This window comes from Temnothorax nylanderi, unplaced genomic scaffold (assembly GCF_030848795.1).
Source record: "Temnothorax nylanderi isolate EJ_2023f unplaced genomic scaffold, tnyl_v1.0 TNYL_tig0104_pilon, whole genome shotgun sequence".
Classification (NCBI taxonomy): domain Eukaryota; kingdom Metazoa; phylum Arthropoda; class Insecta; order Hymenoptera; family Formicidae; genus Temnothorax; species Temnothorax nylanderi.
Window position 1 is genome coordinate 405,787 of NW_027249166.1, and position 24,574 is coordinate 430,360.

The window sequence follows — 24,574 nt, forward strand, 5'->3', positions numbered from 1 at the left end:
GGTGCGATTTCACGATGACGCTCGACGCTGGATTCGAGCGTCAAATCTGGTCACGTGATAGATTCAGAGGGACGCGAAATATAACCTAACCACTGGATTGGCTGAAATGAGCGTCGAGTGTCAAAGCTAAACACAGTTTAGCTTTTTGACGCTCGAATCCAGCGTCGAGCGTCATCGTGAAATCGCACCTTTAGGCTACGGTCAACGTGTCGCTACAAATACTTCGAAGCATTTGATCGACCAATCAGAAAAAAGAATTTTACGAATTAACCAATCAAAAAATGCTTCAAAGCATTTGTAGCGTCACGTTGACCGTAGCCATAATCAAAGGACTCAAAGGCGCAAAGACTTTCCTCTCTTTGTCGATCGTCATGTCGATGGCTTTACGCCGTTCGGTACCCCGCCAAAGTTTTTATTTACAGAAATATTAATTACAATAATAGCGTGATTTACAAATTTAGAGAGAAGCAAGTCGAGTGATCATGGACGAAGTCGATAACGCCCAGATAATTGTTAGTAAAATATCTACGTACAACTCTATTTACAAATTCAACCAGATACATAAATATATCACTGATAGTCATCATTTTTTAATACAAAATTAAACGACGTTACATCGTCAAATTATCGTGTAAGTTTACTATCATGTGTAAATTTACTTAGATTATCCGTAATCAATGTTTTAAGAATTGTCTGTGAGTTTATTTATGCACCTGGTCTCTATTTACAAATCTGTACAAATTTGCCTTTGAAACTTAATTGCGTATCAGAAGTGTTATTTTTTATGACTACAGGTATTGAAGGAAATCGGGGAAGTTTTATAATTTCATTTTATGATCCTTTTTACTTGCTGAACAGCAAACTCCTTGGGTTTTGCAGGTTATCGCGGATGATGTCTGCAGCAGAGCGGGTATCGCGACAACTTGGATCAATAGCAACAGATTCGGGATACACGCTTACAAACATGTGGACAAATCTTCACCAGGTTGCCAAATAATATAAATATGCAAAAATACATATGTTACAGATCTATATTTCTTGATGTGTATATGAGCTAGAAATAATGAACTGCTGTTTTGCTACATCAAGAATTTCTTTTAGATGCCAAAAGTAAATTTGCGCCTTGTGATGCCAAAGTACATTTTCTCCGACCGGAAATCATATTATTCTCACCGCTTTTGCGTAAGCTGGTTAACGAGAGCAACGGTATCTTTCTGTCGGTTCAAAAGCTCAAGTCTTCCTCTTCCGGTGACATTAGGCCGGAGCTCCTTAAGCACAGCAAACAATATAGGTCTATATTGAGAGCCTGCGTGGAAAACTTGCAAGAGATACTGCCAAAGGAGCCGTTATCGGAAGAGAAGACGATGCTGGAAAATTTTCTCACTATATTTTACCAGGTGGAATGCGTCTGGCATTTGACGGAAATTCTCTATGTCGACGTTGTACCAGGTAAATTGAATTAAAAATATAAACGTGAAGTATAATCTACGAAATAATCTACGAAATATAAATGTAGATACAAATATTATGTTAGAAAAGCTCCTTTTTGTTTTAAGTACATAGAATCTTTTTTTTTTAAACGGTGTTTGCGTCTTGTTTATCAGGCGACGTTGTGCTACCGCAATTATTGGAGTGGATCAGCTTTCATTTTCCCTCGAGAGAACTGGCGGCGTCAAAAATTTTGTCGCAGAAGACGATCGGTGCGGATTTAGAAAATCCGAATTATTGGGAGGCTGTGATGGGCTGTGCGTTCCACGGTAAATTAAATCTAGTTTGCCGCCTCCTGGCGATGCACAGCAAAGCGGACCATTCGGCGTTCGTTACTGCGGACAATATTATTAGAACAATGCCCGTGTACAATGTATACGGCGGATATTCTGTAAACGAATTTATTATGCGATGGAAGCACTGGCAAATGGATCTTTGCTCAAATCTAGAGACCAACTGCTTCGTTATAGATAGCAATTTGGAGATGCTTATGAAGGTAAGGGAATATTAATGTTTTTCTCTGTTTTCAATGTAAAAGATAATATTTTGGCTTTGTAGTTGATATCGGGAGACGAATCGGTATTGTGGGAATATTCCATGTATACGGAAGCGTGGTACGAATTATTGGCAGCGAAGTTATTTTATTCAGCTCCCTGCTGCAAACAGATGGAACTTTCGCGCTACGCAAACAGTGTGGTTGAAAGATGGCAAGCTAATAGACATCTAGATCGTGTAATCCTTGCTTTAATGGAAAATGATCTGTATCAGGTTATCAAAGAGATACAATATATGAGCGATAACGGCTGGTTTGCAGCCCACCTGATGGACCTGTTGTACAAATGTGGAAAATTAAACATTTTCAGCAAAGAAAAGACCAAGTGGGTAGAAATGCAAGTTGAGAAATCATTATAATTATCAGTGAATTAAAATATCTTGTTACAGTGTGACTGCCCAGCTTCATGAATCCCTCATATTGGAGTACGGCACTACATTGATGAGCCAGCGCTCATTGTGGCAGTGTGGCGCGAGTTACTTGATACACTGCCCCACGCAAGGTTTAGCTAGGCTGGAGATCCTGTTGCAGTCGCTACCAACGGGCACGGAGGCGAGAATCAACAAAATCATTGACGTCGCGCGGGACAATAATATGCCGCACGTTGGTAAAATTCGATCTCTCTCTCTCTTTCTCTTTGTCTCTCTTGGCTCGAAGAGATTTATAATAACTAAAAAAAAAGATTCTTAGTTACTAGCATATGCAAGATCCAAGGAATGAGGAGCATAAGACAGGGGAGATTGGGCAACGCTCTTACGTGGGCGCTCAAGGCACACGACGGCAATTTTACCACATACATCGCGGACCAATTTTTGAAGCATTACGCGGAATACGGGGAATTGGAATGTCGCGATCTGCTCGAGAACTTGGGCTCCTGCATGTTGGCCAGCGACAGACTCACATTTTTAGGTAAAGAGTTATATGTAATAGCCAACGAGAATGAATAATGATATATATTTCTACAATGTATAACAATGTAATTATTTGTTATCACACATAAATCGTATATTGTAATTAATATAATATTTTATAGGCAAATATTGTGAGTTTCATCATATGTACGGAATGGGCGAATTTCGCGAAGCGGCAAGCCTATTGGTGTCCCTTCTAGTTTCGAATTTGACGCCGAAGTAGTAAGTTGTTCGTTTTAAGGATATTTACGATTATACATGAAACTCGCAATTTAATTCGCAAATTTTTGTTTCTCAGTTTTTGGTCCATTTTGCTCACGGACGCTATACCGCTGTTGGAAGCGGAAGACGTAATCTTTTCGTCCAACGATTGCTACGAGTTACTACGTTGCGTAGAGGCTCATGGGGACGATCCGAAATTTCAAGACAAGGTTTCCATCTTCCGAATAGGCGTTGCACGAAATCTCGCACGAGCTTTAAGTTTAGAAGGCTGCCAGGCCGATCATTGACCGCATTCACTGTTGTATTATCTATTGTATAAAGTGATATCAGTATCTTCCTTTAATACATTGTAATTAAATTTACAAATACATTTTCTAATTATACGATTTTTTTTTCTAATTCAGTCAGTTATTTTTTATCCTATACGTAGTGTGTTAAAAGAAAAGGAAACTCTGCGCGATAACAAAGGATTATTTACAAGAAAAAGAAAATGTTCTAGTTACACTAAAAATATATATGAAATCGAGCATTTGTGAAATACGATATTTTTACTAATTATACTGTCGTAAGAATGAAAAATATTGGTATTTTTGGAAAATATGTCTAATAAAAATTTACAAATAGTTAAATGCAAAGAAAAGAAACAAACGAGATGAATCAAACACTTGTTTTTTATTTAATTTATAGATATAAATTTTATTCAATTTTACAATTTATATTTAATGTTTATATTTCTTTCACTCTTCCTAAAATTTAACAAATCAATTATATATTTATACCAATATAATAATACGTTCGTCATATTTATAATTAATACATCTTTGAAAATATTTGATAGAAAAGATAAGAACATCTGTTTTTAATATTTTGTAACATTGAGATTTATTATTTTAGGTATAATTTCATTTTGTGGCAACTAAAATATGAATCTAAATCAAAAGAAACTTTAAAAACAGGTGATTTGTCTGGTCTTGAATATATTTGCACCTTCTACATTCTATGGCTGCGTTCGGAAAGCGCGCTATTAGCACTTATGCATCATTCTATCTTTATCGCTCATCAGGTGTAAAACAAGGATAGAATAAGCAAATGGCGCTAATAGTGCGCTCCCCGAATCCAGCCTATATCTTCATCTCGCACTACAAGCTAGACGTATATCTATCTCGTTTTAAATGCAGAAAGTGCAGACGAAAGGAGCAAACCTAATCTCCCACCACGCTTCCGTTTGTTTACGTCGTATGAGCCGGTTTGCACGTGTCTGCACATGTCTCATAACGATTGTCCTCCTGCATCTCGTAAGCAAAGATTTCGTTAATTGTCCTTTTTGCCGAGACGCTGTTCTACTTACGCTATATCTATTCGTAATCGTCACGGCATGATTTTCATTGCAGAACATGTTTTCCATCACTTTGGTAAATATTGACAGTTATCAGACGTCCCCGGTACCCGAGCTGGACGTGACATTCTCGGAGTTCCGTGGCTCCGAAGTAAAAAAGGTACCGGTAATCAGAGCGTTCGGATCAACTGCCACAGGTGAGTCAAAGTAGCATAACTTTGTCATGTTTCCCGATATGCTGGTTACGCTGCAGATTCATGTTAAAATGAGCATTGTCAAAAAGTCTTGCTCCACATAAAGTCCGAGGGTTTTCAGGCAAGAAGACATGCTTGCACATTCACGGTGTCTTTCCGTACATGTATGTCGCGTGCACTGTTCGGGAGAATACGGATAGCTATGCTTATCAACTGGCTGCGGCGATCGATTCTGCGCTGAACACATCCTTCGGTTCAGCTTTGTCCAGCAGCCAACACGTGTACAAGATCCAACGAGTGTCAGGAATGTAAGGAAAGCTTAACTGGAAATTGCGACAGATTAGTAATCTTATTTTTAACATAGGAGAGTATTGTACATTGTATTTATTAGATGCGTAATGTATATCGCTTTTGCAGACCTTTCTACGGTTATCACGAGAAGGAACACTTGTTTTTTAAAATATATTTTTATAATCCAGCCATAATTAAAAGGACAGCGGATTTGCTGCAGGTAAACAGTTCTGCTTTTCTGCCTTTTTGCACATGAGATATAATCGTGCAATACTGTGTGCCGTTTTAAGGGATAAGAATCGAACAACGAATTGGATTTATTTCGTTCTTTTCAGAATGGCGCTGTTCTCAATCAAACTCTGCAGCCGTACGAGGCACACATCCCATATATTCTGCAATTCATGATAGATTACAATCTCTATGGCATGAATTTAATAAATTTGAACAGCGTAAAGTACAGGCACCCTTTGCAAGGATGCGCAAGAGAAGACAGTCAAAGCAGATCTACAATGGATTTGCTAGACACGCAAACGTACCTTCCGATATCCGTAACGAGACAAAGCATGTGCGAGTTGGAAGTGGACGTGCACGCTTCAGAGATTCTGAACGGGCAAAGTGTCACTAAAAATATGGAGCTGAATCCTGGTCTTGCCGCGATCTGGGACGAGGAGAAAGCAAGGAGGGCCGAAGCTGGTCTAGAAGACGCAAAGTCGCAATTATTATATCCCAAAACTCCCAGCAAAATTATTTTACCTCCAACGAGTAGTGATATTTTTCAAGAGGGCCAATTATTGAAAAGATTGAACGCTATATCACAAGTATTCCATTGTTCCATTGTTCGGATTATGATAGTGTAATTAATGTATACATGCATATTAATTTTGCTTAATTTTCTCATTTTAGACCAATGAGACAATCACTCCAAATACGACGGTACCTTCGTATCCTGTTGAAGTAGAAGATAATGAAAATGTCTTGGATGCATCACATATTCTAAACCACAGTGAATCTCTTGTATCTGAGGAAAATCTGGAAAGAACAGTTTCTGATAATTGTCAATTGTTGCAATTAGCCTCGTCAGCACTTTTAGAGACTTTGACTCGAAGTCAAAGTAATGTAACAGATATTAGTATTTGTAAGTATTTTATATTCATTAGTATATTACTGAATATATTATAAAAATGTTTTTTTTATTATATTTTAAGTAACAATAAAATATCTGTTTTGCATACAGTGGATGCAGATGACATACAACTGGTAGAAATGTTAGCTGACCTAGCGGAAGAAAATGAAATGGCGAGCAATGTAGATGACGATAGCGTTCTCGGGTCTCAATATTCTACGTTCAGCGAGCCGGTTAAAAATGATCCGGAGGAAGAAGAGGTCGAGGATTTAAATATCACAAGCTTAGATCTAGATCTAAGTTCTTGGGAATCAGTGTATAACCAGAGATCCAATCAACGTGACAATACAGATAATAAACAAAACACTGAATCTGCAGATAATTCAAACGTTACTGAAGAAAATGATGGAGATGTCACACTCGTGAATTTTCCACAAGTTGATGGAGTTGATAATTTGTATGAGACATTAAAATACGGAAAAGAAACTACAAATAACTTAAATAATAAAGATAATACGGCAGTTCAGTGCCTTTCTAAAATAACTAAAAATTCTAAACGTAATAGCTATGTTTCTATCATTAATACGAGAAAAGATTATGCCATGTGTATTTCATATAGAAATTTAAACCTAATGGACATTGTTAAATGTATCGTAAATAATCCCAGCAGATGTCATTTAAGAAGAGAATTGTACAACTTTGTAAATAGATATTGTTTTCATATCTTTTTGAAATCGAGCAAAAATTTGCGAGGTACAAGTATAAAGTATCCGCATACTGATACAAGTGTTGTCATAAGAGACACACGTTATTTAAAAGATAATGAAAAAAGAATTGTACACAATAGGAAAACAGAGGAAGAATTATATATTGTTCGATGTCAGTTACAACCGGATCATCGAGACTTGGACGTTTATGATATAGATGATATAGAGACGTTTGAAACTTTAGAACACAACAATTATATGGCAGATTATGAAGAGGTCAGGTGTAACTGTGAACGGGATTCCAAATCGTGTGTTCAAAAAGGAGTTCTTTTAACTAGGGATCACTGCTTACATCATGAACGGTGTAATTTTTCAGTAAAGTTTACATTATCGAATATCGATGGTGCTACAGCTACCGATTCGAGCGATGCTGAATCCGAAGCTGATGTGACAATCGTCGAGGATAAACAGGAGAAACGTGTGTGCGCTTATAAATCTGGCAAGAAGAACGTGCCGCAAAGTATAGTTCAGGTCACCCCGAAGAAAAGGAAGTTCGATCTTCAAGACGACGATCACGTATCACCTGGTAAACGAAGAAATGCGGGCGTTAAAACGCCAAAAAGGAGATATAATTCTCCAGGCAAGGCGCCTCGGAGTCCGCAGTTGTCGGGAAATTACTCGCCTCTTAATATTACTATAACGTCTCCGAAATCCGGTAAAAGTCCTGTTCGACAGGGCGAACGATCTCCGAAGAAAAATCAATGTATACCCGATGCTCCTGCCACTACGCCAAAACACAAGATACGTCCGTTACGTGTGAGCTTGCTTCGTGAAAAATTTATAAATTCGGATCTAGGTAATTTAAATAATTTTATTATATTTATGAGGAATTTATTCTTTTAAAAATAACGTAGAATACTTTTGATTTAATAATGCTATCTCATTGATAATCATAAATTGCACTCTCAATTTATTACTTTTTACACGTAAGTGAAAAATACTATTTTTCTTTCTTTTTCAGAAAATAATGGTGACACTGATAATGAAACAGACACCGCGTAAGATCTGTATATTTCACGTAGTTTAAAGAAATTATAATATTGTTTAGATTATATAAATAATCTTTGTTATATTTGTAGCCATATCGTAAAAACTGATAAAACATCAACGATCGACGAGTCAATACGAGATCATGAACAGAGAACAGAAAACAGTGAAAGTTTGTTGATTAACAAAAGCAAAGAGGTTCGTAAAAGATTGTCTTTCTTGGATGAAGAAGATACTCTCGCAAAGACGGATCACAACGTGAGCCAGTCTGAAACTTCAATCGCGCTTGGGCATTCGAGTGACCATGTACACGTAGATGTGACTGCACTTGTCTCCGGCAATGAAAACAGTGACGACAGCGTCCCGAGCAGTCAATGCACAGAAAAGAGTAATAACGATGTATCTCCTGAAAGAAGCTACGCGATAGATGTACGAATCTTGGCGAAAAAGTCCACTCACGACGACATTATTCCTGAAACTGATCTCGACGATGATGAAGAAGATGTGTGCAACACAACTTTCACCCAGCATCTCAACCAAAAGCTAGAGAGCGACAGTCAAGGTTCGTCGTTGGAACGGGATGGTCGTCGCTCGTCGAAGAACGCGATAATCACAATTACTACGAGGTACAAGCCTCCTAGCCCTGAAAGAATCCGGAAAAGTATGACGATGTACGGGATTCCGAAGTGCAGATGGCAGAAACCGTTTTTCAGCAATAAACTCGATCTCGCGAAACAAAGGGAATCCTTCAACACGAACGCGTCGTATTTCGACGCGCCTGCGTTTAAATCCAGTCTGGAAGAGGTCACGAGTCTCACACTGTGGCGAAGAATGAAAGTCAATGAGTTTCATCCCTCCGGAGCGAGTGTAAAGTCTTACCGTATCAAACGAACCCTTGCTGGATATAGCTCGTTAACGATTAAACCACTTATGGAGCCACCATCTTCCAAGGATGTTAAAAATTGGATTAGAGCTAAGAAATACATATTGGATAAAAATTCCGATGTCAAATCGCGCAAGCAGAATAAGGGAGAGACGTGCAAAAATGTGCAAGATGTACAGCGTCCGTCAATTAATGCCATTAATGAAGAGATTAAACCCCAGCCGGGAACATCTAGAAATTTAATGAATAACGATTCAAACATGGACGGACGTATGCATTCGCCAATGCCTCGACAAAGCGCGCTGAGTGGGACGTCTGACGAAAGCGGGAAATCAGACCGTACACAAAATTCTGATAATTCGCAGATATCGGAGAACAGTTTGGATTCTTCCTTGAAAAAGGCATTGGAAAACCCGTTGTTACATAAAGAAAATAAGACGCAGCTGGGTGTCTCGTACGGTCAAATCGAATGTTCATCTAAGGGGAGCTACGGTAACGTCTCGAATGAGAATCTTCAGAAAGCTCGAGCAGTAACGGTAGTAAGTTCGTTATCTTAATTCTATGCACGGCAAATCCCGGACTCGTTTCACGTCTCGTTGAACTTTCCGCAGCATCAGTATCTGACGTCATTATCTCTCGAAGTGCACGTCGTTACTCGGGGAGATCTCCTGCCTGATCCGCAGTGTGATTCTATCGCTGCGTTATTTTACGCGATTTACAACGACGCCCCGACTGGCGCCGGTGAGCAGATGGAACATGGTGATTATTAAAACTAAGAATTTCTTTATGCGAAAAGTATTTCATATCTCTCAAGAGTTTGCTTTGCGAATCGGGACTTGACGTCTCTCGAAGTGTGACGCGAGATTGTCCGTGATAATCTCTTCTTTTTTTTCTTGTTTTAGGCGCTATAATTGTAAATCCTAACTCTATAAGCGCGAGACTCAACAAGATCCACTCTGCTAGCGCGATGTGTCCAATCCTGTACGTTGCGACGGAACGGGACGCGTTCGATAGCCTTGTGAAATTGATCGAGCGCCACAATCCAGACGTTCTGCTTGGCTGGGAAGTGGAGGCGCTTTCATGGGGCTACGTATTTCAGCGAGCATCTCACCTTCGTCTTAATAACTTTCCGGTGAGAATCTCAAAAGTTCCGCACATGCAGATCTTCGCCAAATCTGACTCGGCTCACGTGTTCGAAAAGGACGACGTAGGTGAGGTAAAGGTACTTGGTCGTAATATCCTTGACGTATGGAGAATCATGAGACATGAAGCAGGTGAGATATTTTAAAGATCAGTTTTTATTCTCTCTGTTCAAAGAGAAATGGGGGAGTAACTTAATTTCTTCCAGCATTACTGACATATACCTTCGAGAACGTCATGCATCACGTTTTACACGAGAGAATTCCGTGTCCTTCCTTCAAAACGTTGTCCACTTGGTGGAAACAGGAGAGCATGATAATAAAAAGCAGAGTTATACGTCATTATGTCGTCAGAGTCGTAGGCACTCTCAAGCTTCTGAATCACTTGGATATTATAGGTAAGACTAAGAATTTAAATTCTCAGTATTACCCGTTTCAAGGTTTCTTTTTCAAGTTCGTCGTTTTATTATAAAGTTTCGTTGCAGGTCGCACGTGCGAACTCGCCCGTCTCTTCGGCATACAATTTTACGAAGTCTTCTCGCGAGGCTCACAGTTTCGCGTTGAGTCTATGATGCTCAGATTGGCGAAACCCATGAACTACATTCCGATCTCGCCGTCCGTACAGCAGAGAGCCAAGATGCGAGCGCCGGAGTGTTTACCGTTGATCATGGAACCCGAGTCTAAATTTTATACCGATCCATTAATCGTGCTTGATTTCCAAAGTCTTTATCCGAGCATGATCATTGCTTACAATTACTGTTTCTCTACCTGTTTAGGAAGGATAGAACATATAGGCCAGTTAGTATCGGTATTAGTATATATTTAGTATCAAAAAAATCGGATTAAACTCATTAATTTGATATCTTCGTCTGTTAGATACGGGCCATTCCAGTTTGGTGCAGCGACATTAAGGATAAAGAAGAACACTGCGTTAAAGTTACAAGATAAAATAAACTTTTCGCCTTGCGGCGTGGCCTTTGTGAAGAAAGAGGTACGTCAGGGAATACTGCCGCGTATGCTAACGGAAATCTTGAATACGCGTCTGATGGTGAAAGAGTCTATGAAGCTGCATCCGGCGGAAAATCGTACGTTGCAGCGCGTTCTTCATTCTCAGCAGTTGGGCCTCAAATTAATCGCGAATGTCACTTACGGCTATACATCCGCCAATTTTAGCGGTAGAATGCCGTGTATCGAGGTACGAAGACATTTCATCGAGATATATAAAGATGAAATAAAGATAATATATAAAGATAAATTAATTTGACAAAATTCTTTAATGTGCTTCTGTCACAAAAATTGTCATTTTATGAGATTTTATTGCAGATAGGCGATAGCGTAGTTAGCAAAGGACGAGAGACGTTGGAACGTGCGATCAAACTGGTGGAAACCACCCCAAAATGGGGCGCACGGGTGGTTTATGGGGATACAGATTCCTTATTTGTACTGTTACCCGGAAAATCTCGAGAAGAGGCGTTTACTATCGGTGAGGAGATCGCGGATGCTGTTACTGCGATCAATCCACCGCCTGTCAAGCTCAAATTTGAGAAAGTTCTTCATCCATGTATTTTGCAAGTAAGATATTGAGAATTAACGAGAGAACAGCACATATTATGATTGTGATTGTCATATGTAAAACAAAGACCGATGACCAAATTGTTAAATTCAATATTTCAGACGAAGAAGCGATATTGCGGATACATGTATGAAACTCGCGATCAGGAGAAGCCTGAGTTCCTGGCGAAAGGCATCGAGACGGTTCGCAGAGATGGGTGTCCGGCAGTTTCCAAAGTAAAGAAAAGAAACCACGACAAGCGCGCTGAAAATGCAGTCCTCGTTTAATTTTTAAATTAAACATTTGCGCATTGCAGATACTCGAGAGGGCCCTTAAAATCTTGTTCGAGACGAAGGACATTTCTCTGGTGAAGCAGTACGCTATCAGGCAGTTCGACAAGATCTTTCAGCGACGCGTGTCCATCCTGGATCTGACGTTCGCGAAGGAGTTCCGCGGGATGCGTGGCTACAAGGCCAATGCCTGCGTGCCAGCGTTAGAGCTGACGCGCAGATTGATCAGGAAGGATCCGCGCGCTGTGCCGCGCACCAGCGAGCGCGTACGCTACGTCATCGTCGCGGGTGCGCCGAATCAAGCGCTCATCCACTGCGTGCGTACGCCGATGGAAGTCGTCGCCGATCCATCATTAATCCCGAACTCCGTGTATTACATAACGAAAGTCGTCATACCGCCTCTCAATCGATGCTTCAACTTATTCGGAATCGACGTCAACGTGTGGTAAGCGCGTGTCTTATTGAATTGCGTGTCTCACTTCTTCCATGATAATCCTTATTCGCGTTTATATAAATTACCTATAAATGTAATTATTGAACATTCTTTTGGCGAACATTTCAAGATAAGATATAATCGTAACGCGCGTAATCACTGCGTTTCATCGAGTGTTACAGTCGCGCGGATAATAGGACGCTGCGTTTACAGGTATAAAGAAATCTCCCACCGTTCGAATTTCGATAATATCGCACACTTGGGAGAAGGCAATCCGAAATCTACTATTCGTCAATTCTTCAGTTCCACGGCGTGCATCACCTGTGGGGAACATACCAATAAAGAGATCTGTCCGGATTGCCTTCTGCAACCGAGCCGGACCGTTCTCATACTTCTCGAAAAGATCAAACAATTGGAAAGGAATTATCAACAAATTGCTGTAGTAAGTATATCGCGCAGAAATAAGATTTATGCAAATGTGTATCATTATTAGACGTGGATTTATATTAAACGTCTTTAAGGTGTAAATTGCGATCAATAATCATTATTTAATAATGAACTTTTTTCAGATCTGCCATTCTTGTATTGGACAATTAGGTAACATAGAATGCGTATCCTTGGACTGTCCTGTTTTATACCGACTGGCACAAGCTCGCAAAGAGCTCGGGCAAGTTTCCTACATGAACAGTATTATTTATGGAAATAATTCCAGTGGAATTAAGGAATTGAATTCAATTGCTGAGTGGTATTGATTACAGTGTGGAAATGAATCTTTTATCTGAAATGGTCGAAAATAAGGAAGTGGTCTAGTTTTTGTATAGTCTAGTAGAATTAAATTACAAATGTCTTGTAAAATAGTATTTTTGTTAACATTGTTGTAAATACTGTCAGTGATGTATTATTTTTACAAATAAATATGCGAAATGGAGTGGTATATCAATTTTAATTAAATTTCCATTCCTATATTCCTATCTGAGCGTAAAAAACGCAACATAAGATAAGTACAAGCACGGACAAGATGTTAAAGAAAGGTATTAAGAAATTTCTTGGAGCTTTAAATAAGATCGAACTCTCGCCAGTTACATTCTCCTGATGTTTTATCGATTTTCGAAGTCCAAAATTCTTGAAAAATCGATGAAAGATAATGTAACCTCCTTGCTGATTATGTTCTCCTAATACCTTGTTCATTTTCATGAATTTAGATTGTCACGTTGAAGTTTTCAGATTTCAAGACTTCCAAGATAAATGTAAAATGTTCAGACACGACGATCGGTAAACTTATACCGACAGTATTATCGATAATATCAATTCCCCTTCATTTACCGACGGTTTAGAAAAATTGCCCAGCACTGGCTGTTCATTTTCCGTATAAAGAAAGATTGCGATTGGTCGTCGATTCGCACGGACCAGCATGGACGACCAATGACAAACGCGCATTCTTTACAGCTGTGTCCCTCGAACTAATCAGTAGCGAGCGATCGGTAGCATTGTAGCCTGTAGCATTCGTTTTCCCTCCAAATGGAAGGCAATAGGCATGGAAGCCAGTTAATACACGTCACATTTACGTAAATATTCAAAAGAACGTTCCCCTTGAGACTTGAGACAAACGGGAATGGAGATTTGAAAGAATCCAAGGGCGGGGGGGAGACTTTCCTCGTTGATGAGACCCGAGTTCCGCGTGACGAGAGCAAGGAAAAAGACTCACCTTTTGTCACCGTTGGTAGCTTCTGGAATGACGCGCCTCGAGCACGGTCCCGATCAATGGCATTAGCGGCATCGCATCGACATTCATTCAGGTTCGAGGCGCTTTTCTTCAATTTTAATGAAACGCCCGATCCCTTATCAAGGCTCTTTTGTTTGCGATATTGCGATTTTTCTCCCTCCCCCTCCCCTCCCCCCGCCCCGTCCCGTCCTCCCCCACGTCCTGTGGGGAACTATGTTTTGACTACTGACTCGCGCGGTGCTTTTGACGACGTGATTCTCTTCACGCGTGACGACGCGTTTACCAGGTGAATTTACCGATCTCCATCAGATCCGTTGGATGAGCGTGCCGAACCGTCGTTCGCGCGTGCATTTGTCTCGCGATTGGCGTCACGGCTCGCGCCGATCTCGGCGGCGCGAGTCGCTTGTTGCTACCCTGGTTTGCCGATCGTCATCCCGTGGACCGTGGCGTGGCTCTAATTGCTCGCTCTCTTCTGTTATTCAGGCGCACGATGTCCGCCAAGGGCAGCAGCCCGTCCACTTCCAAGGTCTGTTCTTTCTGCAATTCGAAAGAGGACAATGAGCTGGAGTACGGAAAGATCTACGAGCACGATGGGATCGTTACGCACTACTATTGTCTGGTAGGTCGCCGTCCGCGAGGCAATCTTGAATGTATCGGGCCGCTGATACCTCTGATCTCCACTTGTTTCTATCTTCTCTACGCTATTGTTAATAAGAATGCGTAATCTAGAAGAGGCCTAGAACTGCCTGTTGTGTCGCTACTTATCCACACGAATTTCCTTACAGCTCTTGTCCTCGAACATGGAGCAGAAGGGAAATGACGACGAAGGCATACTTGGATTCCTGGCGGAGGATATACAAAAAGAGCTTCGCAGAGGAAAGAGATTGGTACATATAAGTAGAAGTAGCATAATACCAGTTCTATATGTTGCAGTCTGTTAACATTTATATTGCAAACAGTTATGTTTGTGTTTGTCGTTGTGAACTTGATGAACGTTCTGATGAGTAGGTCTTAATGATTCCAGGCGTGCTCGTACTGCAAGAAAATCGGTGCTACTTTGGGCTGCTGTAATGTAAAGTGTAAACGGATCTTTCACTTTCCCTGCGGCTTGAAAGCTGGTTCTCTACATCAGTTTTTCGGCGAATTTAGGTAAGGGAAAAGTACCGGATTGGGGGCTGATCGATATTGGGATTGCCATGTGACCATTCAAGTTAATTTATTTGGAATGTTTCAGATCGTACTGCGTAAATCATAGGCCGAAACAAAAGATCGACGATCAGATTTTAAATCAAATTCGCCCTGTAGATAGTGTATTATGTTATATTTGTTATGAAAAAATTAACACTAATGACTTTGTGAAGACCTTGTGGGCCCCCTGTTGTAGAAAGGACGCGTGGTTTCATCGTAATTGTGTTCAGGTTAGTCCTAATAGCGGCTTTATTTCATTTATAATATGAATACAGATATATATATATATATCTAGATAAACTCTCATTTCAGCAACTCGCTTTAAGCGCAGGATATTTTTTCAAGTGTCCCTTATGTAACAATAAGAAAGATTTTCAAAAGGCTATGCAGGAGTACGGTATTTTCGTGCCGAGTCAGTAAGTATAGGAACAAAACTTGGCGATCATTTTTTTTTATTTTTTTTTTAAATTTGCAATTTCTCAAGTTCTATGAACGTTAATTGTTGGTGCAAGATTAAGAATGCACAGAAATTATTTTTAGATTAAAATTAGTACTATTGATGTTGCTACCAATCACTTATACAGAGTATCCAGTTCGATGGTAAGAACCTGAAACATGGAGGTAGATTGGGTCAAACTGAAAAGAAAAGTCTTTTACCATTTTGCAAAATTCGCAATAGTTATTGAGTTATTAATTAAAACTTCTGAGCGTATGAGAAACGGTAGGTCCGACTCGGTAGGCATGCTTGATAGATTAGTTGTTAGATCTCCTAGCAACAGTGTCGTACGTCACGCGTCGTTGATTGTTTATAGCGATGTCATGTCTCGCCGCTTGCTGCGTGACTTGCTATCAGATGACGCTCTCACCATTGCTAAGAAATTTAACAACTAAAAGTCATTGCACATGCCGTCTTTCAGGTTCTTAACCATCGAACCATTCACGGTGTATATAGTACATAAGATACAAAATAGCATATGAGAATATTTTTTTTTCTTGTAAAATTAGAGATGCTTCGTGGGAATTAGTACCAAACGCATTCGAAGAGCTTTTGTACAGGCACGATCAGTGCGACGCACCAAAATGTCTCTGTCCAAAGGGAAGGAAGCATACAAGTAACAATGCGTAAGTAATAGTTGCTTATAATAATATTAAAGCTATATGCGGTGTGAGAAGCATTACAGAATTTTCTTGAAATATTTAGTAAATGGGAGTTGACGCTATGTCGAACTTGCGGTTCGCAAGGCATCCATATGGCTTGTGGGCAGTTAAAGTGGGCTAATCCGGTATGGGAATGCGAGGAGTGTACTTCCATATTGAGTGAGTATCTCGTAAAAGAAAAATATATTACAATTATGACATTTTTAATCTCGTGTATTTCTTTCGTGAAGGTAATTCGCAGCACAATGAAGCACATACAAGACTGGGCGATAGTTCTGCAATAGTTGGGTATGCATCATGGTTTTTACTCTTAGTCCCGGTCTACAATAGGTGTTTTAAGCCCTAAGCCTTAAGAAATTGTTCAATCACAGTTGAATTTGAGGAGAACAATTGACTGTGATTGGTCAATTTCTTAGGGCTTGGGGCTTAAGGGGATCCTATAGTGGCAGTAATTACCGACATTTAGTTAAAAGCAAACCACTTTTAATTGGCTTTACGGAATTGCAAAATCTTTGTACAGAATTAAAGTACACACAAAAATCTAGGGGGCTAGTGTCGGTTTTATATACATCAAAAACGAAAAAAAAAAAATTAAAAATTTGGGCACATATAGCTGTCACTGACGACAATATTTGCTTATACAAAAATACTGCAGTTTATACATACAAAATGAGATACTAGCCCTCTAGGGAAAACATTGAAGAACAATATCGTGCAATTACAACTACGATAGAAGTTTAGAAAAAAAGTGTCATGCTTTTAACTTTTATATATGCAAAAGCACATGCAGGTTGATAGGATAAGCAGGATTGCGTGTAGCGAGAGATGGCGCAGCAATTGAACAAGGACAGATGCCTCTCGTTAGACAAGGACAGATATAGATATATAACATAGAAAAAAGGATTAGAAATGTTGACATTATCGACATCGAGGAAGTTTGGCCTTCGCTATAGGATCCCCTTAAAACACATATTGTAGACTGGGACTTACAGATTGTTGAAAGTTCCTAAAATATTTATCTTGAAATATGATAATCAAATAATTTACATCTCTCGGCAGCAATGTCCAACCTATATATCTATTTTTGCTTTTAGTTCTAGTCAAAATAAAGAGCCTGATCCAGACTTACAATTAGATTCAAGCTCGGACTCAGATTCATTTTTAGACTCAGATTTGAACAGTGATGCAGAAACAGATATCTCTGTAGGAACTGAATTGCCCACACGATTATTGTCTAACAGTTCACCTTCCACCTCTTCGCTGGATTCTACTGCGGATACTAGCGTGCGACCTGGGCCACGATCTTTTAAGTTGCAACAAGAAATGATCAAGCTAAGCAAATGGTTGATAATAATGATAACAATAATAACAGAAAGTATTCCGATTTTATGAAATGTATCTTAATGTAACTTGCTATCTTATTTTGCAGCTTGGAATTGACAAATACTGAAAGGAATGTAACTACTGAGGTCAGTCCAAAAAATATCAACGAATCATCAAATAATGACGATGACAAAAAGGAGCTATCGACTGTTCTTCCGCAAGAAAGTAAGGTAATTAGTTCTAAAGAAAAAAGACAGTCGTCTAGCAAAAATGAGGAAAAATCTCAATCGACTCGGAAGGAGGCGGATGTTATCACACTTGATGAAAGTGACGATGACGAGGTGCAGGTAAATAATTAAAGTACATTGATTTTAAAAAGTCCAACTATGCTTTTACCTATTAACTGTTTTTAATAGTTTATCTATTTTAATTTTTAATAGTTAATAGTGAAAAGCATCCGAATTTTCGTTAAACACAATTGTGTGCGTTATCGAAAATTTATTGATTTTATTTAATTTACTTCTATTACAGCTTGTTACGGTAAAACGAAGAATAAATGTACCTACGCATCAATCAGGTAGCTCGCGGGACTCTTGCGTATCGACGTCGAAGAAGACTGATTCGCTATTACAATCGCTATTAAACGCTACAAAAAATTCTGCAACATCCAATGTAACGACAGTTGATTTAGCGAAAAATGATAATATCAATGTACCAAAACCTATTGTATCAGAGTCAGAGGCTTCGAGCAAAAATGTATCTACCATCTCGGACCAAGTCGGTGTAGCAGCGCCACGAAAATCCACGTTGGATCTAGTTGCCTCGAATGGTAACGATTTGGAGGAAACAAATGAGGCTGGTACAGACGATACAGACGAAACGTCTGTTATGAATATCAAAATTTCTAACGTTACTTCTTTGCCGCCTGAAGTGTTCGAGAGTGTACCTGATGTATGCGATAACGTCACATTATTTGAGAATACCATTGATACCTCGTCCATGTCTGCAGATACAGTGTTGACGCAACTTCTCACACGTGACGACCTTACAGTATCGACGAAGCGTAGCTTGCAAGAAGGTAAATTCGACAAAAGAAAGCTGGAAATTTGTATATTGTTATACCGTAATTGATAACGTTATATTATATGTTGCAGCGAGTGACGCTATTGACAACTATAAGAAGATCAAAAGAAACAGTTTTGACGAAAGATTGCACGAAACGAGTTCTACGGCCACCAGCGTTATTGTCACAAACAATACAAATGATATAAATAATACAAATAACACAATTAACAGTACAAATGAGCAGCAAAATAAAAGCACATCTTTAAGAAAGTCCAGCGAGATTGGCAAAAATGATCGTCTCTTGAAATGTACATCCGTAACTACAAACGGCATTGCTATTCCGATGTTAAACGAACCTACAAACAGCATTACCATTCCGCTGTCAAATAATCGAAAGATTAACTTGTCTGCACAATCCATGCCGCTTCATAAGGATGATGTGCATCATGTTCAGTGCAGCATATCAGGAAACAATGTGTCCGTTAATGCACAACAAAGCAAAGAAAATTCGGTTGCACATAGAAGTACAGAATATGTGGCCGTTGGCAAGAACAATCCAGTTTTTTTGCAAGTGCCGTTTTATCTGCAGCAAATAGCAAATCCATTTACAATTAGTCAAAGTGCAGTAACACCAGAGAAAACAAATGTATATACTGCTATACCATCGAGTAGCATAATTCTGCCGCGCGTGACGGATAATATCACTGTGCTTAGCAATCAACCTATGCTTAGCAATCCAACTGTGGTTATAAATCAACCAATAATGGCCAGTGTAACTGCGCCCATTCTGAACAACGCTCAATTAACGGTAAATCAGCAAGAAGCTGCCTCGAAGGGAAATATACTCGTTACTACATCCAGTAATGATTCCTCAAACAAATCCTACGTAAGTAATTCACTAACTCCGAAAATTGTTACGTTGAACGTTCGCACAACAAAAATTGGGAATTAAGCGTTGGAAAATATCTAAGAAAAACTTACAGATACTTAGTATGATTAACGTTAGTAAAAATATTTTTGTACAATAAACTCTCGTAAATCCCGCGTTTTTAATCGAGTATAAAGTATAGAAATACATTCTGGTGAGAAACATGGTGCGGGGAGTATATGTTGTCAAATCAATTTCCCCGTACCTCCTCTCCAGTATCTATCTTGCGATTCTAACAGTGTGACGGGGATGCAGGCACCAGGCCTGCTGAGGTCGATTCGGCCGGCCAGAAGAAGGACGACCCATCAAGTGGCTTCCATAGGAGGTGAGTGCACCGCAAATTTGCAGGTGTCTTGCTTCAAACCCTATTGCACAAGCTAATCTGTAAATAATTCACGAGTCTGCGCGTTGAGAAGAAGAGTGGAAATTAAATACAGATTCAGAAAACAATACTCTTACATTCTTTTGGGCATTAATATTAATTTATTACTGCGTAGTGTGGCCGTCAGACACGACATTGATACCCATAGTGTCTTCCCCCAAGTCACCAACAATCACAACACCTGTCATCAACCTAGACTGATACCGCGCTACATGAATTTGCAGGACCTTAAATTTCAAGTCGGCGAATCCAACAACATTCAGGTATATACTTCACATGGATTCGAATTACGATAATGAACTACTTTGCCAATTTTTATCATATATTTATTTAATTGTGACGTCTGTATTGCCCAGATGATTCTGTACGATGCGTTCTCCGTGAATGTCCCGATGAAGAAACCCAGGGAGAGTAAGAATCGATCGGCTACATCGCGGAAGTCGAAAGAATCGTCCATCCTTGCGTCTCGTAAAGCTTCGTGCAGTTCAGATTATATCGACAATATCCCGGCTGAGGGCCAGCGTTCCGACAAGCTTTTCCGTTCTTCGAAGAATGGGAGTTGTTCAATTAACGACAAAAGTACATGCGCTAGGTACGTAGCGCACGGTCAGGACGACACTAAAGAGAATTTAGATCCGATCAGATCCAGAATGCTTTCACGTAGCGATACATTTGATGATGTAAATCCGATGAACAATGTTGATGACGCAGTGACTATGAGTGATCGTTTCTGCGGCGAGAATAACAATGAGACCCGTCTCGTTTCCAGTGATACTAATTTAAGTGTAGTAAATGAAACAATTTGTAATACGAATGTAGATAGTGTTACGGACGGCGTAACGTTCGTTCCGAACAATTGCAACCAGGGTTTACGGGTCAGTTTAGAGGGTGTACAGCAGCACAAAGCGTCCAATCATTCGCGGAGTGCGATTCCCGCGTCTGCAGAAGATAGGCCCGGGGCTCGACTATTTTGTAAGGAGAGTAATAGGATAATACACAGTGTCGATTTTGATTTGAACGTTGTCAACATGAATAAAAATGTTGAGAAAGTATCGCAAGATGATATCACTGTTCCGACAAGTCGACATGTTGACGGCGATAGGATCGGCAATAATCATACAGATGATTCTCCAACGTTATGGAACGGTTACAAACCTTTAGATAGTACGAACGTTATGAGACCGAAGGTTAATAATCGGAATATCGCGCGCGTTTCGAACATTACGAGATTTAACGAACATAGTATCCTGAATAAGCAGATCGATGCGTGCGATTCTAGAAAATTTATTCGATGTGTAGGGTTTCAGGAGAACACCGTGCGTCGTAATGGCGAGACCGGGGCGAAAAATAATGAGTTTTGCCTCAAAGTGAGCGTAGACTTGTCTAAGATACAAAACCTAATCGATTCTAAACCGGAATTGTTTGAAAATCGAAAGCATAACGCTAACGATCAGCGGTGTAAACGCACGAGTCGGTTACTCGGCCTGGATGACTGCGCTCGACAACAGGTAAGATACTGTGATATTGAGAGCAATGACAATATCAGCAATTGCTTGCCCAAAGGTAGGGAATTACAGAAGTCAAATTATGCGTGTAACGTCGAACGCATGCAACAAGACGTTTTCCCCGGGGCGAATACGTTTCTACGGTATCAGAAATCAAATCAGGGAATTAGAGACTTCGATAAGGATGTCTTGGACAGGTAGCGTTAACATAGATAGAATGTACTCTGGAGAATACTCTGTATGACAAAATTGCTAAAAAATATCGACACTGTAAAGCAGAAAATATTTGTTGATAGTTATATTTTGAATAACTTGTAAAATATGCATAATATTTGTTAATGAATGAAGCTCTTTATATCATCATTATTATGCGTTCGCGGAGCGCGCTATTTATCGCTAATTAGGTGCAAAACAAGGATAGAATGACGCAATAGCGCACTCCATGAATGCACCCATAGGAATCATAGTATCATTAAATTTAATTTTTAATTAAATTTTATTTTCTGCTATCTCCTGTCTTTAAATTGTAATTGCCAAATTCTATGTATTGATATATTGTTCTTTGATATCAAGATGTAATTTTTTATGTTATAGTGATGTAATAAAATAATTTTATTTATAAATTATTTTCTTTATCTTTATTTTTTGTAATAAAGAATCAGATTAGATCCTATTTTCTTACTTGGTTAAAATTTCTTTTTTCCTTTTTACAACTGTATTGAATTATGCCGTCAGAAGTAAGAAGCATGTTAATTTTTTCTTGCAATATACGTCGAAATAAATTTTTTTGCATATCACTGCATGTTCGATAATTCGATAAATTAACTGAATTTTTTTTTTGGTTCACGAAAGTGTAATGATTCTTGATCCATCATTATGAGATCCATTTTTGCTGGGATGTGTGGTGGGTGGTGTAATGTAGGAGACATGCAGATTGAATTATACGTATACTACAATGCAGAGTGATGCAAAAAAATAACACTATACAATTTAAACTCAAGCTATCAAACAAGCTATTTAGAACTTGATCCGTTTGTTGTTGAGATCTCAAAATCTATGCAAACAATGATATACAAATTTATTACGATGAATAATACAAAATAAAGTAAGATTTCTCGCTTCTAATGCTATAATTCAATAGGGTTGCAATAAAGAGACGCAGAAGCTTAATTTTTTCGTCACGGTTTTCAGTTATTTCATAAAATTTTTTAATATTGAAACAGATTAAACTTTTCTCTCACTAAACGTTACTTGCGAATTACAGAAACCAGTGAAATTTTAGAAATTAGTGGATTGTAGAGTGCTCTTAGAAGAGTAGAGAATTATTTTGACTTTTAAAGTTTTTTTTTATTAAATTGATGTTTACATATTATACCGCCGGATCATCTCCCTTAGTAGTACGTGTGTAGATAAGTTGCGCATGATGTTGCACGACTTGCTTGATCAAGCCCTTCTGCTGGAGTTCTATCAGCGCCCGTCTGGCGAGAGATCCCCTGATCTTCAACCTTTCGCTAACGATCGAGGGCGTGATCAGTTTGTACTGCGGTACTTCTTTCAACAGCTTCTCATACGTGGGCTTATCGAAGAGCACTTGATTGTTTAACTTGTCGCGTACTTTTCCCTTGGACCACTTCTGCAAGAATACAGGAAAATAGTGTCGGAATAATGTTCTAATGTCGCAACGTTAAAAAATTTACGAGTAATTCAAATCTCATCAGACTCATTAAATCAGTTTTTGCCTCCACGGTTGGTCGAGTTCGCAAGTGCACATCAAACGAGATTAAATTGTTTAAAATTGTCTATTGCGAGCGTTACAACGAAGGGAGATACGAACCTTCTTCTTAGCCTTCCCCCCAGATCCACCCTCCTTCTTCTTCTGGGTCTTCTGAGGTTGCTTAGAGGAACCCTTCGTATCCTTTTTGGGCGGCTGTAACAATACATGGTCAAATATAAGATACATTCATAGCTATAGACGAAGTTCAATTACGTCCGAGAGTTACAGTCAGACTCATTAAATCAGTATTTTACTGTCATAGTATTTATCTAGAAACTAGTTTGTCATCATAGATCTTGCCTTCTCATTTTTAAATATACAGCACACAATAAATTCACAAATTCGCAATTTAATAGCAGTAATAGTAGCAACAGCTCTGTCTCTGTATCCATCATGGTGAACAACTAAACCGTCCACATTCGAAATACACACTGCACTCTGATTGGTTGCTTTAATCAAGTTTACAACGTATCGTTATTCTATTGTAGATTGATCCGTTGTACAAGATTCACGACTACTACTACTCCTACAACCCTACGTTTTTCGCAATTGTAGAATAGCCTTTACAGAGGTTTAAATCCTGAGTATGGTAAAATGTTATCGCATTAACATCGGACAAGTTAAGAAAAATTTTACAAGTTAATGCAGCTTCAGACGATGCCCGAAGTAAAAGAAGCTAAAGAAAGAGAACGAGCAGTGATCCAATGTCAATTCATTCTTTGTTCTTTTCTCGCCTGATGAGACAAGTGTGGAATTCAGAGAGAGAGAGGTTATGCCGTTGATGCAATAATCTCCAGTTGATATTTCAATGCACTCTTCAAATGTGATCGTTATCTTTCCTCTAGCGTTAAATATTGTACTCGATATTCCTCTCTCGTGACCGAAAATACGGGAAGAATTAAAATATTCGGTGCGGCACATGGATCCCTCGACGGACGGGAAACGCTCGTCGCTCCGTAAACAAGATGCATCCAGCGCGTAATTTCCGACCAAAATTTGCCATTTTTCGCGAGGCTCTCGCGCCCTACGCGATATCTATCGAGCTTGCCGCGGGATCGCGAAAACGTCGCTCGAAAATTACAACAATTATGCACCACGTGAACCTACCATTGTGGCTGTCGCGCGAGGAAGAGACTGGAAGAGACGGGAAGTCGGTCGTGGGCCATGGCGTGCGGTATCACTTCCGGCAGCGGCGGCGACCGCGGCGCCGTTCACGTCGATCCAGCGCTACTAGAGGGTTGATAACCTAAAAAATAAAATTTCTTTATTCATAGTTGATAATGGCTGCATTCCGATATTCACTGTCAGTACTGCAAATCTATATTTTACGTCACGTATACTATAGATTTTCAGTACTGA

The 24,574-nt window shown here is 39.4% G+C and overlaps 4 protein-coding genes and 1 long non-coding RNA gene across 8 annotated transcripts; 3 read left to right on the forward strand and 2 right to left on the reverse strand.

The window, feature by feature from the left end:
• Positions 1 to 357: 357 nt before the first annotated feature.
• Nup75 (nuclear pore complex protein Nup75) lies at positions 358 to 3,557 on the forward strand. The gene is made up of 9 exons (XM_071711988.1): positions 358 to 512; positions 880 to 985; positions 1,102 to 1,449; positions 1,605 to 1,984; positions 2,047 to 2,366; positions 2,431 to 2,648; positions 2,732 to 2,950; positions 3,075 to 3,174; positions 3,251 to 3,557. The coding sequence occupies exons 1-9, from the start codon at positions 483 to 485 to the stop codon at positions 3,459 to 3,461; spliced, it is 1,932 nt and encodes a 643-aa protein (XP_071568089.1). The 5' UTR covers positions 358 to 482; the 3' UTR covers positions 3,462 to 3,557.
• A 270-nt stretch (positions 3,558 to 3,827) lies between these two features.
• Positions 3,828 to 13,976, reverse strand: LOC139775741 (uncharacterized). The gene is made up of 5 exons (XR_011718914.1): positions 13,875 to 13,976; positions 5,933 to 6,024; positions 5,532 to 5,690; positions 5,124 to 5,387; positions 3,828 to 5,027 (listed from the first exon to the last, which is right to left on the reverse strand). It is a non-coding gene; the product is annotated as an uncharacterized lncRNA (long non-coding RNA).
• Dnapol-zeta (DNA polymerase zeta catalytic subunit) lies at positions 4,331 to 13,103 on the forward strand. Of its 2 annotated transcripts, none has more exons than XM_071711977.1 (19): positions 4,331 to 4,469; positions 4,566 to 4,707; positions 4,826 to 5,012; positions 5,122 to 5,215; positions 5,331 to 5,813; positions 5,899 to 6,130; positions 6,230 to 7,681; positions 7,847 to 7,883; positions 7,965 to 9,294; positions 9,367 to 9,514; positions 9,658 to 10,029; positions 10,104 to 10,292; positions 10,380 to 10,692; positions 10,771 to 11,089; positions 11,218 to 11,466; positions 11,569 to 11,682; positions 11,763 to 12,181; positions 12,383 to 12,611; positions 12,739 to 13,103. In XM_071711977.1, exons 1-19 carry the CDS (start codon positions 4,347 to 4,349, stop codon positions 12,919 to 12,921), a joined length of 6,615 nt encoding a protein of 2,204 aa, XP_071568078.1. In that variant the 5' UTR covers positions 4,331 to 4,346; the 3' UTR covers positions 12,922 to 13,103. The 2 variants fall into 2 exon arrangements, with proteins under 2 accessions (XP_071568078.1, XP_071568079.1); XM_071711978.1 differs by having other exon boundaries at positions 7,965 to 9,291.
• LOC139775736 (uncharacterized) lies at positions 13,831 to 22,611 on the forward strand. Of its 3 annotated transcripts, none has more exons than XM_071711985.1 (16): positions 13,831 to 13,965; positions 14,376 to 14,511; positions 14,678 to 14,779; positions 14,917 to 15,041; positions 15,127 to 15,310; positions 15,393 to 15,496; positions 16,086 to 16,202; positions 16,282 to 16,397; positions 16,469 to 16,526; positions 17,333 to 17,581; positions 17,668 to 17,908; positions 18,093 to 18,639; positions 18,716 to 19,512; positions 19,794 to 19,879; positions 20,052 to 20,199; positions 20,293 to 22,611. In XM_071711985.1, the coding sequence occupies exons 1-16, from the start codon at positions 13,931 to 13,933 to the stop codon at positions 21,640 to 21,642; spliced, it is 4,395 nt and encodes a 1,464-aa protein (XP_071568086.1). In that variant the 5' UTR covers positions 13,831 to 13,930; the 3' UTR covers positions 21,643 to 22,611. The 3 variants fall into 3 exon arrangements, with proteins under 3 accessions (XP_071568086.1, XP_071568087.1, XP_071568088.1); XM_071711986.1 differs by having other exon boundaries at positions 17,480 to 17,581; XM_071711987.1 differs by lacking the exons at positions 13,831 to 13,965; positions 14,376 to 14,511; positions 14,678 to 14,779; positions 14,917 to 15,041 and having other exon boundaries at positions 15,179 to 15,310; positions 15,376 to 15,496.
• A 152-nt stretch (positions 22,612 to 22,763) lies between these two features.
• Rps25 (ribosomal protein S25) lies at positions 22,764 to 24,443 on the reverse strand. The gene is made up of 3 exons (XM_071711993.1): positions 24,323 to 24,443; positions 23,276 to 23,368; positions 22,764 to 23,074 (listed from the first exon to the last, which is right to left on the reverse strand). The coding sequence occupies exons 1-3, from the start codon at positions 24,323 to 24,325 to the stop codon at positions 22,811 to 22,813; spliced, it is 360 nt and encodes a 119-aa protein (XP_071568094.1). The 5' UTR covers positions 24,326 to 24,443; the 3' UTR covers positions 22,764 to 22,810.
• Between the last annotated feature and the right edge of the window lie 131 nt (positions 24,444 to 24,574).

Excerpts from the sequence above, each read along its gene's own strand:
- Nup75 (XM_071711988.1), top strand. The coding sequence starts at position 483 with ATGGACGAAGTCGATAACGCCCAGATAATT. Across the intron at positions 513-879 it reads TCGATAACGCCCAGATAATT|GTTATCGCGGATGATGTCTG; the intron begins GTTAGTAAAATA and ends TGGGTTTTGCAG. Across the intron at positions 3,175-3,250 it reads TCGAATTTGACGCCGAAGTA|TTTTTGGTCCATTTTGCTCA; the intron begins GTAAGTTGTTCG and ends TTTGTTTCTCAG.
- Dnapol-zeta (XM_071711977.1), top strand. The coding sequence starts at position 4,347 with ATGCAGAAAGTGCAGACGAAAGGAGCAAACCTAATCTCCCACCACGCT. Across the intron at positions 4,708-4,825 it reads GTTCGGATCAACTGCCACAG|GCAAGAAGACATGCTTGCAC; the intron begins GTGAGTCAAAGT and ends GAGGGTTTTCAG. Across the intron at positions 7,682-7,846 it reads ATTTATAAATTCGGATCTAG|AAAATAATGGTGACACTGAT; the intron begins GTAATTTAAATA and ends TTTCTTTTTCAG.
- LOC139775736 (XM_071711985.1), top strand. The coding sequence starts at position 13,931 with ATGGCATTAGCGGCATCGCATCGACATTCATTCAG. Across the intron at positions 14,780-14,916 it reads TTCGCAGAGGAAAGAGATTG|GCGTGCTCGTACTGCAAGAA; the intron begins GTACATATAAGT and ends TAATGATTCCAG. Across the intron at positions 15,311-15,392 it reads TTCATCGTAATTGTGTTCAG|CAACTCGCTTTAAGCGCAGG; the intron begins GTTAGTCCTAAT and ends CTCTCATTTCAG.
- Rps25 (XM_071711993.1), bottom strand. Across the intron at positions 23,075-23,275 it reads GGGGGAAGGCTAAGAAGAAG|AAGTGGTCCAAGGGAAAAGT; the intron begins GTTCGTATCTCC and ends GTATTCTTGCAG.